The sequence below is a fragment of the Arachis stenosperma genome, chromosome 8, assembly GCF_014773155.1.
Source record: "Arachis stenosperma cultivar V10309 chromosome 8, arast.V10309.gnm1.PFL2, whole genome shotgun sequence".
Classification (NCBI taxonomy): Eukaryota; Viridiplantae; Streptophyta; class Magnoliopsida; order Fabales; family Fabaceae; genus Arachis; species Arachis stenosperma.
Genome location: NC_080384.1, coordinates 42,454,808 through 42,473,766, shown reverse-complemented (window position 1 = coordinate 42,473,766; position 18,959 = coordinate 42,454,808). Strand labels below are relative to the sequence as shown.

General features: G+C 41.1%; 1 protein-coding gene across 1 annotated transcript; it reads left to right on the top strand.

Annotated features, from left to right (window-relative positions):
• Positions 1–497: 497 nt before the first annotated feature.
• On the top strand, positions 498–8,096 carry LOC130944202 (cellulose synthase A catalytic subunit 3 [UDP-forming]-like). The gene is made up of 15 exons (XM_057872396.1): positions 498–896; positions 1,255–1,405; positions 1,527–1,722; positions 2,340–2,557; positions 2,714–2,828; positions 2,920–3,103; positions 3,347–3,613; positions 3,713–4,058; positions 4,169–4,306; positions 4,592–4,730; positions 4,780–4,958; positions 5,125–5,389; positions 5,590–5,792; positions 6,578–6,928; positions 7,248–8,096. The coding sequence occupies exons 2-15, from the start codon at positions 1,382–1,384 to the stop codon at positions 7,830–7,832; spliced, it is 3,210 nt and encodes a 1,069-aa protein (XP_057728379.1). The 5' UTR covers positions 498–896; positions 1,255–1,381; the 3' UTR covers positions 7,833–8,096.
• Positions 8,097–18,959: the final 10,863 nt, after the last annotated feature.

The following is an 18,959-nucleotide window of genomic DNA, read 5'->3' as shown; positions in this document are numbered from 1 at the left end:
GCCCCTCCTTTTTTCGAATCTCATCAAGGTTGGTCTCTTGTAAGTAAATAATTCAAAGTTAAAAGTAGACTGTAGCTCGGGCAACGCTGTCTCAAACTCCAGCTGTCGCCTGCTTATCAGTCCACCCCTCTCTGGATACACAAAGTTTCCCATAAACAGAAAACATTAAAAAAGGAAAAAAATAAAAAAGGGAAAATTGAAGAGAAGGTTAGTCACCAAAATAAAAAGAGTAAGGTTTATCACGGCTAAATTATTGTGTTCTTTTTTATTTCACCAGTTCGTTCTCATGTGCTATTATTCTTTTATTAATTATTAATGTTGCTACTTGCTATAGTGCTACCATGGTCATCAAATTTAGAATTTATTAATAAATTAATAAATTATGTATAAATATAACTAATATACTAATAATAATTCTTATTAAAATTTGATTAGGAGAACAAAATATTGGGTTGGTGAAGAAAATGATTGAGGGTATGTTGCATTTTTGCGTTTGGTTTCAACACACACCCTCTCAAAGAAAGCTGTCGGTGGCGGCATCAAGGTCTAAAACTAAATGGTTCTAACTTATAAGTTATAATCACGTAGTTAAATTGTCCCTTTCGTTTTGTTGAAGTCATCTGTGTATTTTTATATGTTTACAGCTATATATACACATGAACTAACAGAACCAAAGCTTAAAGCTTTAGAGAGAGAGAGAGAGAGAGAGTGACTCGTTTCTATTCGCTGTTGTTCTTCTCTTTCTGTCGGTGTCAACTGGATCCAAGTCTCTTTCTCTTTCTGTTTCTGAATCTACTTGTATTCTCATTCCATAGTGGAAATTGCTGAATTGTCTTCTGATCCGGTGTTCTTCGAGTCTCACTGATCCATCTCACTTCTCTTTTCTCTTCGCCCTGGTAAGTGTTTGATGTAATGTGCAAAACCTTGGTTGTGTTTGGTTGATGTGGACATTGAGAAATGAAAATATTGTCTTCTTTTGAAGTAACTAAATTTTACTTACTTCAATGTCATCTATTGATCTTGCGAGAATATCGAGGGAAATTTATATATTAAAAAAGTTTTTTGAAATTGTCTTTGGTGAGTCAAAGTGGATCTTTGCCGTAGTCACATATTATGAACATTCCACAGTTTAAAATCTGATCCTGATTTCAACATCAAGTTGCCTTAGTTTAAAGAGATCTAGAGCTTATATGGAAATGCTTGTTGGAATCTAGCAACCAGTTCTTACATAGATCCAATCTTCAATTTCTACAGAAAAAACAAAAAGAGCTGCTTCTGAAGTGAAGGAAGCTTTCAAGTGATGTGTGTATTTTGCTGATATTGTACTGCCATCGATTAGATCTCTTACTGGCATCTGGATAGAGCTAAGTAGGAGCCTGTGATGGCGTTAGAAGGGGAAGCTGGGGTGAGTTCTATGAATTATCTGTTTGATTTCACTTGGATATCGTAAGGCTTTTTTGGTTTGGGTTGGAATTTTGTTCTTGATGCATGACTACCATTTTCCAATACCATTTTGTGTTATTTAGGCAAAGACAATGAAGGCATTGGGTGGCCAAGTCTGCCAGATCTGTGGTGATAACGTTGGGAGCACTGTAAATGGCGAGCCATTCATCGCGTGCGATGTTTGTGCTTTCCCTGTCTGCAGGCCTTGCTATGAGTATGAAAGGAAGGATGGCAATCAGTCTTGTCCTCAGTGCAAAACCCGTTACAAGAGGCACAAAGGTAATGAAGATAAAATTTGTAGTTATATGTGATTTTCGACATCAGTTATGTACATATGAATGCTTTGAAGACAAAACCCAAGCAAAATTTTGATAGTGGTAGATTCAACTTTTATTTGATCCTGCAAATTCACACTAGTAATCAGCATAGGATACTGTTGATAGTTATAGGTCAGGTCAGGTCTCTAACATTACTACTTACTAGTCTGCTTTATTTCCACGTGAAATGGTTAGTTTGAAGAACTCGTCTGTAGTTGACCCGTTCCAACCTCCTGATCTAGAATTGGGAGAGTATCCCAACTACTTAAGTGACTTGCTGTAAGACTGCATATCCTGGGGACCTTGACCAATAAGACTCTCTTTGTGATTAACTTATTCTATGCTTGTATGATATATTTAGTGCAAAGTGAATTGCAAATCGGTTAGATGATTTTTGCTCAATAATTTTGTTCAAACATAAATGCTCCTGAATGAAATATCCCTTTGTTTTCCTCACCAGAATGGTATACTTGTAAGACATATGTTATTCACGTATGGTGTATTTTCATCATTTTGTATCTGCTGTATTGATCTGCAGTACCTTCTTAGTAATTATACTTTGTATTTAATTGATTCCAGGAAGTCCTGCAATTCTTGGAGACGGGGAAGAGGATGGTGGTGCTGATGATGGTGCCAGTGACTACAATTACAGTTCAGAAAATCAGAACGAAAAGCCAAAGATTTCAGAACGCTCACTGGGCTGGCAAATGACATATGGGCGAATGGAGGAGGTTGGTGCACCGAATTATGATAAGGAAGTTTCTCACAATCATATTCCTCGGCTGACAAGTGGACAGGTTATTCAACTTGCTTCCTGTGTAATATTTTTCTCCATTTCTTGCATTGACCCTTAACTATGTTCATGTTCTCTTTGAACATCCTGCGACTTTATTTGCCAATGTTTCTAAACAGAATTTAAAATTCAATCTTCTTGTGTATATTTTCAATTTCAGTTATCTGGAGAGTTATCTGCTGCTTCACCTGAGAGGCTGTCAATGGCATCTCCTGGCGTCCCTCATGGGAAGCGTGTCCATAATCTTCAGTATTCATCTGAGCTTAATCAATCTCGTATGTCTCCCCCTTCTCTTTGTGATTGTTGTATTTCTTCATTTGGCTATGTAATAATGATTTGAAATGTGTGGTTATATTCCTTGAGTAGCAAATATTAGGGTTGGGGATCCAGGATTGGGCAATGTAGCATGGAAAGAAAGAGTTGATGGATGGAAAATGAAACAAGATAAGAATGCCGTTCCTGCTCCAATGAGCACAGGCCAGGCTACTTCTGAAAGAGGAGCTGGTGATATCGATGCTAGTACTGATGTGCTTTTGGATGATTCGTTGTTGTGAGTACTTCCATCTAATTACAAGAATATGCTCATATCTATTTCTGTTGTAACCATAGTCCATGTTCTGATGGTATCAGAAGGTTATTCTGAAAAGCATGTGTGACTTATACCGTATTTGCTACTATTCCTTTTCTCTGCAATTTAAGAATGCTTTGCCTAGCATATGAGCCCAATTCTTTGTCTCGTCTTCAGATTTCAGTTTAGGATAGCACTAGATAAATTTTGTTTTCATTTATGCAGGAATGATGAAGCTCGACAACCTCTGTCCAGGAAGGTTTCTATTCCATCTTCTAGGATAAATCCATACCGTATGGTCATTGTTCTGCGGCTGGTTATCCTCTGCATCTTTCTGCATTACCGAATAACAAATCCTGTGCCCAATGCATTTGCATTGTGGTTAATATCTGTTATTTGTGAGATTTGGTTTGCCATATCTTGGATATTGGATCAGTTCCCTAAGTGGCTACCTGTGAACCGTGAAACATATCTTGACAGGCTTGCAATAAGGTAAAATTTTTCTTTCTGTGCTAAGAAAGTATTCGACATATTTCATAGTTTTTCCTTAACTTTCCGATGTTCTTTTGACACAATCCATGTGACTTTTAGATATGATCGCGAGGGAGAACCATCACAGCTTGCAGCTGTTGACATTTTTGTCAGTACCGTGGATCCATTAAAGGAGCCCCCACTTGTGACTGCCAATACTGTACTATCCATACTTGCTGTTGACTACCCAGTTGATAAGGTTTCCTGCTATGTTTCTGATGATGGTGCTGCTATGCTGACATTTGAAGCTCTAGCTGAGACATCTGAATTTGCAAGGAAATGGGTTCCTTTCTGCAAGAAATACAACATTGAACCCAGGGCACCTGAGTGGTACTTCGCACAAAAGATTGACTACTTGAAAGACAAGGTTCAACCATCATTTGTCAAAGATCGGAGAGCAATGAAGGTAAGATATTGGCTAGCAAAGAAACTTTCCTGAGGTCCAAATGCTTGTGAACTACACACTACTCATGTTTCTTAGAGCCAATTTTAATGTTTCCTTTGTATATTTCATAGAGAGAATATGAAGAATTTAAGATCCGTGTGAATGGACTTGTTGCGAAGGCACAAAAAATTCCTGAAGAAGGATGGGTGATGCAAGATGGTACCCCATGGCCTGGAAACAACACCAGAGACCATCCAGGAATGATACAGGTGATTTACTTGTATTTTTTTATTTATTTATATATTTAATTTTTATTTGGCTGCATGAGATCTCATGTAGTGCATTATACATTATCTTTGAAATAATCTTGAAAAAACTTTATCTACCTAGATGGAGTAAATGTTGATAATAGTTTCATGAGTGATATTTTTATGTTTCTTTCTGAAGTTGATTATATGTGGGCAAGTCTAGCGCCATGCCTTTGTTAGAATTTGGTAATGAATGTAAGGAAGTTTTAAGTGTGTCATTCACCAGTTTGCATTCACTATCTATAGGTTTTCTTGGGGCAAAGTGGAGGTCTTGACACTGAGGGTAATGAACTTCCACGTCTAGTATATGTTTCTCGTGAAAAGCGTCCTGGTTTCCAACATCACAAGAAGGCCGGTGCCATGAATGCACTTGTGAGTGGTGTTTCACATTAAAGATTTGGAAGTTGATTACTTATATTCAATCATGCACTTAATCTTATTGAATCTTGATTGTGATCACTACATAAACAACAGCAAGGCCTTGAGAGAAGCTATGTGTTTTATGATGGATCCCAATCTTGGGAAAAATGTTTGCTACGTCCAGTTTCCTCAGAGATTTGACGGTATTGATAGGAATGATCGTTACGCAAATCGTAATACTGTTTTCTTTGATGTAAGTACATACACAACGTATTAATTTGATGTTTGCTATTTTTTAACATCAAGATTCATATGTTGCCTTTGATTCTTGTATCATGAATTGTCCCTTGTACTTTATGCATACATGAATTTGACTTTGTTGCAATAACTAGTTCCCTTTCTTGTCATTTTCTTAACAGATAAATTTGAGAGGTTTGGATGGAATTCAGGGGCCCGTTTATGTGGGCACTGGATGTGTATTTAACAGAACGGCTTTATATGGTTATGAACCTCCTGTAAAGCCCAAGCACAAAAAAGCTGGGTTGATCTCTTCACTCTGTGGTGGAAAGAGAAATAAGAGCTCAAAATCTAGCAAGAAGGGTAAAGACAAGAAAAAATCGCAGAAGAATGTTGACCCAACTGTGCCCATCTACAATCTAGAGGATATAGAAGAAGGGGTTGAAGGTATGCGTGTTGAATTTCTCTTGACTTTTGCCTTGTCATGTTTATTCCATTCGGAGCCGATTTTAGAAATTGTATTTACCTGCTCATTTGTTTTGTGCTACCTACCTTCAAAATCTTTGTTGCATACTTCACATAGCAATATGTTTGGAGTTGCTTTAATTACTTAGCTCTTTCCTTTTTGTATACAATATTATATTCAGGTGCTGGATTTGACGATGAGAAATCACTACTCATGTCGCAAATGAGCCTTGAGAAAAGGTTTGGTCAATCTGCTGTTTTTGTTGCCTCCACACTCATGGAAAATGGTGGTGTTCCTCAGTCTGCTACTCCAGAAACTCTTCTTAAGGAGGCTATTCATGTCATCAGTTGTGGTTATGAGGATAACACAGAATGGGGAACTGAGGTAAGAGATTACTTTATGTTGCTCTTTCATGTTTCTTGTTCCCCCAGTTGCATCCCATCTATAAGAGTTTGGGCAGCGAGAGACAAGACTCTGAATTGATCTAGATATATAGGCCAGATTCTCCTTTAGTGTTATTGATATGTTATGTGAAGCCATCTGATCATACTTTACGATTTGAGTTATGCTTGAAATTAAACAAGGCTTTCTTGAGAAAGAAAGGCAGTTAAGAGTGGGATTCCAAAACATGAATGAGCATGATGCGCTATCATTTACAAATGTGCCAATATTTTATTCAACTCTATAGATTTTGCTCGAGGCAATTTTTCCTACTTTTCTTTTTGTTTTTCTTTTTCCTTATTGATTTATTGAATGAAAAAGATGAGGGACAGGTTCATGTATCATGGTTATAAGTCTGCGTTGTGGAAGCACTTAAAATGATTGGGTAGTAAACATCTCATCTAATCTGTGTTTAGCAATGGGAACTTTTCCTTTGTACCCAGTCATCCATTTTTTTATTTTATTTTGTTTTATTTATTTAAATTATCTCCATGCCACTGTATAGATGTGAGGTATGTGTGGCCTTCACAGTTTTTGTGGTTTCATGACTACAGATAATAAATAAAAAAGGCTGATCTAAAACTAATTTGGCAGAACTGTGTTTTCTGATTCTTAACCTGAATTACTGAATTGAATATGGATGCCCCTATTTTAATGAACATGTCTTATTAGAATTAAAACAGAATATTATCTTTAAAGTTACTAACTATTTTTCTTCTATTCTACAGATAGGATGGATCTATGGTTCTGTCACAGAAGATATTCTTACTGGATTTAAGATGCACGCCCGTGGTTGGCGGTCCATATATTGCATGCCCAAGCTCGCAGCATTTAAAGGTTCTGCTCCTATCAATCTTTCAGATCGTCTGAACCAAGTGCTTCGATGGGCTTTAGGTTCGGTGGAAATTCTTCTAAGCCGACACTGTCCCATCTGGTATGGTTATAGTGGAAGACTAAAGTGGCTGGAGAGGTTTGCATATATTAACACCACAATCTATCCAATCACTTCCATTCCCCTTCTCATGTATTGTACCTTGCCTGCTGTCTGTCTCCTCACTAACAAATTCATTATTCCACAGGTTCGTAATTTTATGCAGTTTACATTATTTGAAAAACTAAGAGTTCGTTTGGTTCGTGTTTTGATTTTGCATTTCCTGTTTTCAGAATTTTGTGAACAAAAAATAAAAAGCAGGAGATGAAAATAGAAAATAGAATTTTATTATTTTTACTATTTTCTCTTTTTTCTTCCCAAAATCTAGAAAACAGAAAATATTGAAAATTAAAACAGGAAATGAAAACGCAAACCAAACCCACTCTTGATTCTCTTGAGAAAAACATGCAACTCCTTGAGATGTTATCTTATGCCATGGTATTTTAACATACATTTTTTGCTTGCAGATTAGTAACATCGCAAGTATATGGTTTATCTCTCTCTTTCTTTCCATCTTTGCCACCGGTATCCTTGAGATGAGGTGGAGCGGTGTCGGAATTGATGAGTGGTGGAGAAATGAACAGTTTTGGGTTATTGGTGGTGTTTCAGCCCATCTTTTTGCTGTGTTCCAAGGTTTACTCAAGGTGCTTGCCGGAATTGACACCAACTTCACTGTTACATCAAAGGCATCGGATGAAGATGGGGACTTTGCAGAACTCTACATGTTCAAATGGACAACCCTTCTCATTCCGCCGACGACTCTTCTCATCATAAACTTGGTGGGGGTTGTTGCAGGTATCTCCTATGCCATTAACAGTGGGTACCAGTCATGGGGTCCCCTCTTTGGTAAGCTTTTCTTTGCATTTTGGGTGATCATCCATCTCTACCCCTTCCTCAAGGGTCTCATGGGACGGCAGAACAGAACGCCGACCATCGTTGTGGTCTGGTCCATTCTGCTTGCTTCCATTTTCTCTCTGTTATGGGTCCGAATCGACCCGTTCACTACCAAAGTCACCGGTCCTGATGTTCAGCAGTGTGGAATCAACTGCTAGAACATGAAAACAGGTCTGGTTGGAATGTTTTGATTTGCTTGCAATTCTTTTGTTTGTAACATTTTGTAATCTGTTTACGCATGTCTAAATTATGTGCAGTTCATAGTCCACAAAGAAGAAATCAAATTAGAGATCAATTGTTTAAGGATATCATTATTTTGTAATTTATTGTAATACTTTGAACATTCATTCCATTTTTTTCTGGGAAAACTATGTATCACTATTAAACTATTTAGTATTTACAAAGATCACACATTGTATGCATCTCTGGTACCTTACTAATTTATCACCCCCCTCCTCCTCCTCCTCTTTACTAATTGCTGTGGGGTGTGGATAAGTTTCTGTCTGGAATTGAGTAGAATGTGTTCCTTAATCATCCATGGTTCAAGCATAATAATGATAATAATTTTGACATTATTGAAAACTAGGAATTATAGAAGCTATAACTAAACTGATAACAATTACGTGCGTATGTGTGTTCTTATTTAATAATGTAGAATTTTTAGAACTCTCATAATTGATATCTGGTCAGTAAGATAAAGTTTACTTACGTGAAGAAGAGCCATTAAATTCTTGAGGCTCTTCTTATTAATAACATATTTGAGTATGAACTAGTATAGGGAATTGGTGGCCTGCAGCCACAAATTTCTTTGCTATAGTGATGAAGGGTGTATCAATAAAATCTGATGATAGTAAATTAGAGAAAAAATTAACTTATAAGAAAAACATAAATGGAAAAATAGCCACTTAAAGATATATTTGTTTATTTACGAAAAGAATTTAGTCTTTTTTTTTAAACTGTTACGATGGGTAACCGGAGATTAATGGGTTGGACAAGTTTGGCTGACCCAATTGTCTGAACGATGAAACGTCCAAGTGGGTTTGTGCTCTGAGACCCCCGTCCGACTTGTGTAAGGGAGAATGGGGGGTGGTACCTGCAAAAACACTCCGATACCAAAGTCAACAAAGGGGTAAAACAGGTCTAGAGAGTATTGGGCTTCTGAGATACCTGAGAAGTGTCAGTGTATTTATAGTGGTGAACCCATAACCACCGCTGAAGTAGTTCCGCCTTTTGATGTGGATAACCGTCCCTTTATCTTAGGGAGGTTGAGATATGGCTCCTGGAAGTGGGTAGAGAGATTTTAGGGGCAGTTACTCATTTGAATGAATGATTATCTGCCAACTAATCTTCGTCTCCGACTTCTTTAGGGTTAGTCGTGGTAAGAACCGACTTCGTACGAAAGAGGTCGGTATAAGGCGAGGCTCAACCCTTTTGGGTTGGGCCTTTTGTTGGGACCTGGGCCTTATCGTTGGGTTAGGGTATGAACAGTGCCCCTACTCGAGTCCAATTTCTTTTAAGATTTGGGTTCGAGTATTCTACTCGGGGTCGTAACCGACTTGTGAGGGAACCGACGTGATTGTTTGCAACCGACGTGAATTTTCGTGACTTTTGATTTTCACAGTTACGTCTAATCAAACGTCGCGTCCGTTAGGGGTATGCGTAGGTATTAATTACCTTGGTAACGGTGCATTCATTAATGATCGCTTCCATTTTTACCATTATGCCCCTAACGTGCTTATAAGTGCTTCCCCCTTCTTTCGTTGTTTCGTTTCTTCGATTTTTCAAATTTTTCCTTTTATCTGTTCGTGGAACACTTTCGTTGAAAGCTTTCATCTTCCTCTACCCCTTTTCAGGCAAAGGTTGGTTCTTTCTTCCCTTTTATTAAGTGCTTCTGTTTGCATGCCTTTTATTTTCTTTGGAGAGGGAGAAGATGACGCCGTAGGTTTCTGTTAGATTCCATGCTCCCTTAGGAACTCTCATTTTTTATTCTTTTTTCTTTTTCCTTTGTAAGTTTTCATCGTACCTTAGAAAAAATGTCTTCTATAGAAGTTCTTGCTCAATGGGTTGATGTTACGGTCTTGGGGGAGGAACCCTTGGTTGATGCCGAGTTTATCACCAACCTTCGCACTCATCACCATATTTGTACTTCTGAGGAGGATGAGCCAAAGTATGAATTGGTGGTCCCGGGTCTGGAAGACCGGGTTTGTTTTGGGAGGGATACTGAGGAAGTCCCTCATTTTTTCTACATGTATGAAAGCATGATTACCCGTTTGGGTATTTTTCTTCCATTTTCTGATTTTGAAATAGCTGTTTTACGTCACTGCCGAGTTGCTCCTACCCAACATCACCCCAATTCTTGGGGTTTTCTGAAAATTTACCAGTTTATCAGCCATGCCTTAGATTTTCCGGCCTCCTTGAGAATTTTCTTCTATCTTTTCCACATGACCAAGCCCTTCAGTGGGCTAAATAACAAGCAGCAATGGGTGTCTTTCCGAGTCATACAAGGTCGGAGAGTTTTTACCCTTTTTGATGAATCCTTCCATGACTTCAAAAATTATTTTTTCAAAGTTCAAGATGTAGAGGGTCACCACCCCTTTTTTCTGGATGAAAATTCTGTTCCTCGCTTTCCTCTGTACTGGTTGGAGGCCTCCCCCTGTGAGAAATATGGTTTGGATGACTTGGATGAGGTGGAGGCAGCCATTGTGGGGTTCCTCCGAGAAGTGTGGGGGAGGGCCCCATATCTGGATACCAAAAAATTTCTCCAGGGGTCGCCGACCTTTGTCCAGACACAATTAGGTAGCCTTTGTCTTTTCTGCTTTATTTTCGACTTGTATCTTGTTTTTCCGACTTGTCTGACTTTTTTGGCTACTAATTGCTTTTTACAGAGATGGCGAAGAAGAATTCCAGTGAATCCTACCAGAGGGTCCAGGAGGCCAAAGCGAGGTCCCGTGCCAGGGCCGGCAGCGCCAGGGTAACTAGCTCTTCTCTTCCTCTTCCTCCCCCTTCTTCCCAAAATTTGGGGACCTCTTCTCGTCCTATTGTTGTTTCCTCCTCGGCCTCTTCTCAGCCGCCCCCTTCCCCCCCCGATCTTTTTCTGAGCCAGACAAGAAGAAGCGCAAGACTTTAGAGTCTAGCTCTTTTTTTGAAGGTGAGGCTAAGGTGGATGCTCCTTCATTTATCCGGAAACACATCTATCCTCATATCCGTATAGGTATGGATGATATTTCTGTCCGGAATAACCTCACTATTCTGGCTCAGAAAAATATCAGGGCGGCAGCGGTGTGCACTAAGTTTCTTGATATTTTTGAGAAGACTCCTCTTAGCTCTCTAGGTTCAACTTCGAGGGTTGAAGAGTTGGAGGAAAGGCTTCTCATGTATCAGAAACATGAGAAGGAGTTGAAGGAGGAGGTCACTAAATTGAAGGAGGAGAGGGATGGCCTCCGGGAGAAGGGGAGCAAGTTACAAGTCCAATGCAATATGGACGAGGGCTTGAGGAAGAAGGCGCAGGAGAGTTATTCGAGCTTGTTCAAGGACCTCGTGGAGGTGAGGAAGGACTTGTTGAATTCTCGGACTGCTTACGCCGAGTTGGAGGACTCTATTGCTGAGGTAGCCGAGGAGGCTTGGAGGATTTTTAAGGAGCATGTCGGAGTCCTTGCTCCCGATCTGAATCTCTCTCCTTTGGACCCTGACAAGATTGTCATTGATGGGGCCATTGTGTCTCCTCCCCGACCTGTGTCTGAGTCCGAGTTAAAGACTTGGGGTCAGAGAATCATAGAGTCTCCTCCCCGACCAGACGACGCTCCGAGTTCTTCCAAGGCTCCCGAGACTTCACTTCCAACTCCTGTGGGTGCTCCTCTCCCTGGTCATGGTGGCGTTGCGGCCAATCTTCCTGATTCTGGTGGTGATCCGACTACTCTCGGTGGTGATGCTTAAAAATTTGTTGGCTATATAGGTGCCCGGCCTGTGGGTCCCCTCTTTTTAAACTCTCTCTTTTTTTTTTATGTTGGTGGTGGTAGTTGACATTTTATTTGGCCTTTTAAGGCCGTAAACAAAAATATTTTAGAAATACCCTTTTTTGGATAAGGGTTTAAGTTATCTTTCGTGTGCATGCTTTTTCTGTTTTTGATACTTAGAAAATTTCTTCGACCTTTTCTTGAAAAACCTTTTTCCTTTGGCCTGTCTGTCCTTCTGAGCTTTTTTCGTTTTGAGGACTTAGGACAGTCTTTTGACTTTTTTAATAGGTTTTTCGATCTCTTTTTCACTATTCCTTATACTCAACTTTGCGGTTTATTAAGTTTTTATGACTTAGGTTATTTTTGCGATGCGTTTTTCTTCTACTCGGTTTTTCATTTCGATTTATGGGTCGAAGTGTTTCCGAGCTTCTCTACTCGGGTTTTCATTTCGACTTATGAGTCGGAGTGTTTCCGAGTTTCTTACGATCAACTTTTATAACCTCTTTACACCGACTTGTACCTCGTCGTTTTATCCTGACGACCATCTAGGTCGGTTCATGGGATTTTCACACTTTGTCGAGCTTAAGTTGGCGCGTTTCGTAGAAACAAAATAAACGAGAAGGAATTTTTATAAGAGATATTTGAAAAAGATCTTTATTTATTTGGAAAGGTACTTTTACTGCTACTAAGGGCTTTTAGCAACTTCTTCCCCTTAGGCTCTACTATGATGCCTCGTTAAAAACTCTTCTTCAGAAAAAATCCTTTGTTTTTTGGGAAAAAACCGTGAAGTAGGAAAAAGAGTACATCAGGGAGTAGAGTTCGCTTTTAACTATAGTACATTTTTATATTGCAAGCATGCCACGACCTTGGTAACTCGGTGCCGTTTAGGTCGGTCACCTTATAATAACCTTTTCCTAAGACCTCACTAATTTTATATGGTCCCTTCCAATTAGCAGCGAGTTTTCCTTCTCCCGATTTGTTGACTCCAATGTCGTTTCTGATCAATACCAAGTCGTTTGGGGTGAAGCTTCTTCGAATGACTTTTTTGTTGTACCTGGTAGTCATCCTTTGTTTCAACGCTGCTTCTCTTATCTGGGCTTGCTCTCGGACTTTGGGGAGCAGTTCGAGCTCCTCTTTGTGCCCCTGTATGTTTCTAATCTCATCATGGAGAATCACCCTTGGACTTTGTTCCCTGATTTCTACTGGTATCATGGCTTCTACGCCGTAGACGAGTCGGAAGGGCGTTTCTCCAGTGGCAGATTGTGGTGTCGTCCGGTAGGCCCATAACACTTGTGGGAGCTCCTCAGCCCAAGCTCCTTTTGCATCTTGTAGTCTTTTCTTTAGTCCTGTCAGTATGACTTTGTTGGCTGCATCGGCTTGTTCATTTGCTTGTGGATGTTCCACCGAGGTGAACTGGTGTTTGATCTTCATAGTGGCCACCAAGCTTCTGAAGGTAGAGTCAGTGAACTGGGTTCCATTATCTGTGGTAATAGAATATGGTATCCCATACATTGTGATGATATTTTTGTAGAGGAACCTCCGACTTCTCTGGGCTGTGATGGTGGCTAATGGTTCTGCTTCTATCCACTTTGTGAAGTAGTCTATTCCCACAATCAAGTATTTGACTTGTCCTAGGGCCTGGGAAAAAGGACCTAACAGATCCATCCCCCATTTTGCAAAGGGCCATGGAGAAGTTATACTGATTAGCTCCTCGGGGGGAGCCACGTGGAAATTTGCGTGCATTTGGCATGATTGGCACTTTTTTACAAATTCTGTGGCATCTTTCTGCAAGGTCGGCCAGTAGAATCCTGCTCGGATTACTTTTCTGGCTAGTGACCTGGCTCCGAGATGGTTTCCGCAGATCCCATTATGAACTTCCTCTAGTACTTCAGTGGTCCTTGAGGTCGGTACGCACTTCAACAATGGTGTTGATATTCCTCTTTTATAAAGGATATTTTTCACCAGAGTGTAATGTTGTGCTTCCCTCCGGATTTTCTTAATCTCTTTTTCCTCTTTGAGGAGGATGTCGAATTTTAGGTATTCGACCAAGGGATTCATCCATCTGAGGTTTAGCCCAGTTACCTCTAGGACATCTCCTTTGTCCTCTTCTTTTACTACAGAGGGTTCTTGGAGAGTTTTCTGGATCAGGCTTCTGTTATTCCCTCCTGGTTTGGTGCTTGCTAACTTGGAGAGGGCATCTGCTCTGCTATTGAGATTCCGACTTATATGCTTAACTTCGGTTTCCGCGAAGTGCCCTAAGTGTTCCAGAGTTTTTTCCAAGTACCTTCTCATGTTTGGGTCTTTGGCCTAATACTCTCCATTTATCTGGGAGGTCACCACTTGAAAGTCGTTGTATATCATCACTTTCGTTGCACCGACCTCTTCTGCCAGTTTCAACCCTGTAATCAGGGATTCATACTCTGCTCGATTATTTGAAACTGGGAATTCAAATTTGAGGGATGCCTCTATTTGGGTTCCCCTTTCGTCGGCCAGTATTATGCCTGCACCGCTTCCTGTCTTGTTTGAGGATCCATCTACGTAAAGTTTCCATGCAGTTGGTTTTTCTTCTTGATCTCCCGCGTATTCCGCTATGAAGTCAGTGAGGCATTGGGCCTTGATTGCTGTCCGAGTTTCATACTTTAAGTCAAACTCAGAAAGCTCTATTGCCCATTGAACCATTCTCCCTGCAACATCCGTCTTCTGGAGGATTTACTTCATGGGTTGGTTCATTCGGACTCTTATGGTATGTGCTTGGAAATAAGGTCGTAGCCTTCGTGAGGCTATTACTAAGGAGTAGGCAAACTTCTCTAGTTTGTGGTACCTTAGTTCAGGGCCCTATAGAACTTTGCTGATGAAGTAAACTAGATGCTGTCCGACCTCGTCCTCCCTTATCAGGGCTGATGCGACAGCTTTATCTGCTACTGACAGGTATAGGACGAGATCTTCCCCGCTTAGAGGTCGGGTCAAGATTGGTGGTTGGCTCAAGAACCTTTTGAACTCCTGGAACGCTCCTTCGCATTCTGGAGTCCATTCGAACTGACATCCCTTTTTTAATAAAGAAAACAGTGGAAGGAATTTGAGTGCTGATCCTGCCAAGAACCTGGAGAGGGCTGCTAGTCGGCCATTCAATTGTTGGACCTCTCTTAAGCAAGTCGGGCTATTCATTTCCAGTATAGCTTGACACTTATCGGGATTGGCTTCAATCCCTCTTTGTGTCAGCATAAACCCTAGGAATTTTCCGGCCTCCACTGCGAAGGTACACTTTGCAGGATTTAGCCTCATCCCGTGCAACCTTATGGTGTCGAAGACTTGCGAGAGGTCTGTCAAGAGATCAGCTTCTTCCTTAGTTTTCACTAGCATGTCATCTACGTAGACTTCCATTAAGCTCCCGAGGTGGGGGGCGAACACCTTGTTCATCAGCCTTTGGTATGTGGCCCCTGCATTTTTTAGTCCAAATGGCATGACCACGTAACAAAAATTCGCTCTGGGCGTGATGAACGATGTCTTCTCCTTGTCCGGCTCATACATCGGGATTTGGTTATATCCTGAGTAGGCATCCATGAATGACAAGTATTGATATCCCGAGTTGGAGTCTACTAGAGCGTCAATACTTGGAAGTGGATAAGGGTCCTTGGGACATGCTTTATTTAAGTCGGTGTAGTCGACACACATTCTCCATTTGCCATTCTGCTTCTTGACTAGCACTACATTTGCTAGCCATGTTGGATATTTGACTTCTCTGATGAAGCCGGCTTCTAGGAGTGCCTGTACTTGCTCTTCCACCGCTAGAGCTCGTTCAGGGCCAAGCTTGCGCCTTTTCTGTTGTACAATTCAGGATCCTGTGTACACCGAGAGCTTGTGCGACATTAGCTTGGGATCTATCCCAGACATGTCGGAGGCTTTCCAGGCGAAGAGGTCGGAATTGTCTCTTAGGAGCTTAGTCAACCCCTGCTTCAGGGTTTCCCCTAGGCCGGCTCCTATGTTGGTATTCTTTCCTTCTTCTTTGCCGATCTGTATTTCCTCGGTTCTTCCCCCTGGCTGTGGTCGCAACTCTTCTTTGGCCCTTGCTCCATCGAGTTCTATGGTGTTGACTTCTTTGCCTTTTCCCCTTAGGTTCAGGCTTTCATTGTAGCACTTTCTTGCCAATTTCTGGTCCCCATGCACCGTTGCTATCCCCGCTGATGTCGGGAATTTCATGCAGAGATGGGGGGTAGATACCACTACTCCTAGTCGGTTTAGGGTAGCTCTTCCGATTAAGGCATTATATGCTGACCCCACGTCGATGACTATGAAGTCTATATTCAAAGTTTTGGATTTTTCTCCTTTTCCAAAAGTAGTGTGGAGGGGCAGGAAACCCAGTGGTTTTATTGGCGTATCGCCTAGCCCATACAAGGTGTCGGGGTAGGCTCTCAGCTCCCTTTCGTCGAGCCCTAGTTTATCAAACGCAGGCTTAAAAATGATGTCTGCTGAACTTCCTTGGTCCACCAGAGTTCTGTGGAGATGGGCGTTGGCTAGGATCATGGTTATCACCACCGGATCATCGTGTCCGGGGATTATTCCTTGCCCATCTTCCTTTGTGAATGAGATGGTAGGAAGGTCGGGCGATTCACTTCCGACCTGGTAGATTCGCTTGAGATGTCTTTTGTGAGAGGACTTGGTGAGCCCCCTCCCGCGAATCCGCCTGAGATCATATGTATATGTCTCTCCGGAGTCTGCGGTGGTGGGTCTCTTCTGTCCGCATCATCTCGCTTTCTCTTTCCATGATTGTCCGACCTCTTCATGAGATATCTGTCAAGTCGGCCTTCTCTGGCCAGCTTTTCTATCACATTCTTGAGGTCGTAACAGTCGTTTGTTGAGTGACCATATATTTTACGGTACTCGCAGTAGTCGTTGCGACTCCCCCCTTTTTTTATTCTCGATGGGTCTGGGAGGCGGCAGCCTTTCAGTATTGTAAATTTCTCTGTATACATCCACTATGGAAACCTTTAGAGGAGTATAAGAGTGATATATCATGGGTCTGTCGAGACCAAGGTCTTCTTTCTTCTTTGGCTCCCTCTCTCTATCTTTTACCGAGGGGAGGTGTCTAGGTCGCCAGCTTGACTCTCTCAGTCTGGCGTTTTTCTCCATGTTGATGTACTTCTCAGCTCTTTCTTGTACATCACTCAAGGAGGTGGGGTGTCTTTTTGATATGGACTGTGAGAAGGGTCCTTCTCTAAGCCCATTTACCAGCCCCATAATGACTGCCTCGGTGGGCAGGTCTTGAATCTCTAAGCATGCTTTGTTGAATCTTTCCATATAATCCCGTAGAGGTTCTCCGACCTCCTGTTTTATTCCCAGGAGGCTTGGTGCATGCTTTACCTTGTCTTTCTGAATGGAGAACCGCATTAGAAATTTTTTCGAGAGGTCTTCAAAGCTGGTAACGGACCTTAGAGGGAGGCTATCAAACCACTTCATCGCTGCTTTCGATAAGATGGTCGGGAAAGCTTTGCAGCGTGTTGCATCAGAAGCGTCAACCAGATACATCTGACTTTTAAAGTTGCTTAAATGATGCTTTGGATCTGTGGTTCCATCATAGAGGTCCATGTCGGGGATTTTAAAGTTTCTTTGAACTTTTGCCCTCATTATATCCTCACTAAAGGGGCCTTCCCCTCCTGGGGGCGACTCTTCTCGGTCGCTATGGGAGTTCCGACTTTTGACGGAGGATTCTAACTTTAAGAGTTTTTCTTCTAACTCTTTTCGTCGTTCCATCTCCTCTCTTAAGTGCTTTTCTATTTCTCTTTTTCGCTCCCGCTCCTGTTCCAGTTGTTCCAAGCGACCTTGGTGGCCATGGAATAGCCCTATTAGTTCGGTTGTACGGGGTGGCCCATCCTTTTCCGATTCACGCCCCTCGGAGGAGTTCATCTTCGGATTTTTAAACCCGGAGGTTCCTTCCCTATGTTGGTCATTGGTTCCCTGGTGAAGGATTAGGTCTGCGTCATTGTTTCCGGTATCTAGATTCTCTTGTTCAGAATCTGATGCCACATGACCATCTTCCTGTGACATGTCCGCAATTACTGGTTGATCTCTCGGGTCCTCAGAAACGGCGCCAATGTTACGATGGGTAACCGGAGATTAATGGGTTGGACAAGTTTGGCTGGCCCAATCGTCTGAACGATGAAACGTCCAAGTGGGTTTGTGCTCTGAAACCCCCGTCTGACTTGTGTAAGGGAGAATGGGGGGTGGTACCTGCAAAGACACTCCGATGCCAAAGTCAGCAAAGGGGTAAAACAGGTCTAGAGAGTATTGGGCTTCTGAGATACCTGAGAGGTGCCAGTGTATTTATAGTGGTGAATCCATAACCACCGCTGAAGTAGTTTCGCCTTTTGAGGTGGATAACCGTCCCTTTATCTAAGGGAGGTTGAGATATGGCTCCTGAAAGTGGGTAGAGAGATTTTAGGGGCAGTTACTCATTTGAATGAGTGATTATCTGCCAGCTAATCTTCGTCCCCGACTTCTTTAGGGTTAGTCGTGGTAAGAACCGACTTCGTAGGGAGGAGGTCGGTACAAGGCGAGGCTCAACCCTTTTGGGTTGGGCCTTTTGTTGGGACCTGGGCCTTATCGTTGGGTTAGGGTATGAACAAAAACTATATAAATAAATTTAACTATGTTAGATGTACAAAAGAATTCAACTATTAAACCAACTACTCGAAAAAAATATATGTTAGAATATAAAATATACATTGAAAATAAGTTAAATAATACATATATTTATATACTGTTGAGTTTGAAAAACTTATATTAAATTAATATGATGAACAAACATTACTAAAATTATTAAAAAGTATTTAATAAGTTATTTTCAACTGTTTGTTTGATGAATTTAGTTGAATGTGCAAGAAAGCAATTTAACTTTCATAGTGGCCCAAGTTAAACAAGTCCACCTTGATCATTAAATAAATTCAGCCTTGTGCAAAAATAATTTTATAACAAGTGGCTGGATCTTGAGATTAAAGAAGAATATACAAGCCCAAATCACAAGTCCATGAACCAAAAGTGGATAAGTCAAAGAAAAGAACCTAAGGTTCACAAGGCATGCTTCGGTTACTACATCTCTTGGTAATTGAAAATTAGAATTCAATTTGATTTAATTTCATTGAAAGTTTCCACCGAAAGCTATTCTTCTTCTCTATTCTCTCTCTTGCTTTGGTCATATCATGTGTTCATCCAAGAAAAAGAAAGAAGAAAACCGTAGCTATTCTCCCGGTTAAAGAACACAAAAAGTTTGTTTTTTCATTTGTGCTTCACCGAGGATCAAAGAAGAAAGTTTCAAGGTCGCATGGAAAAGGTAACCAT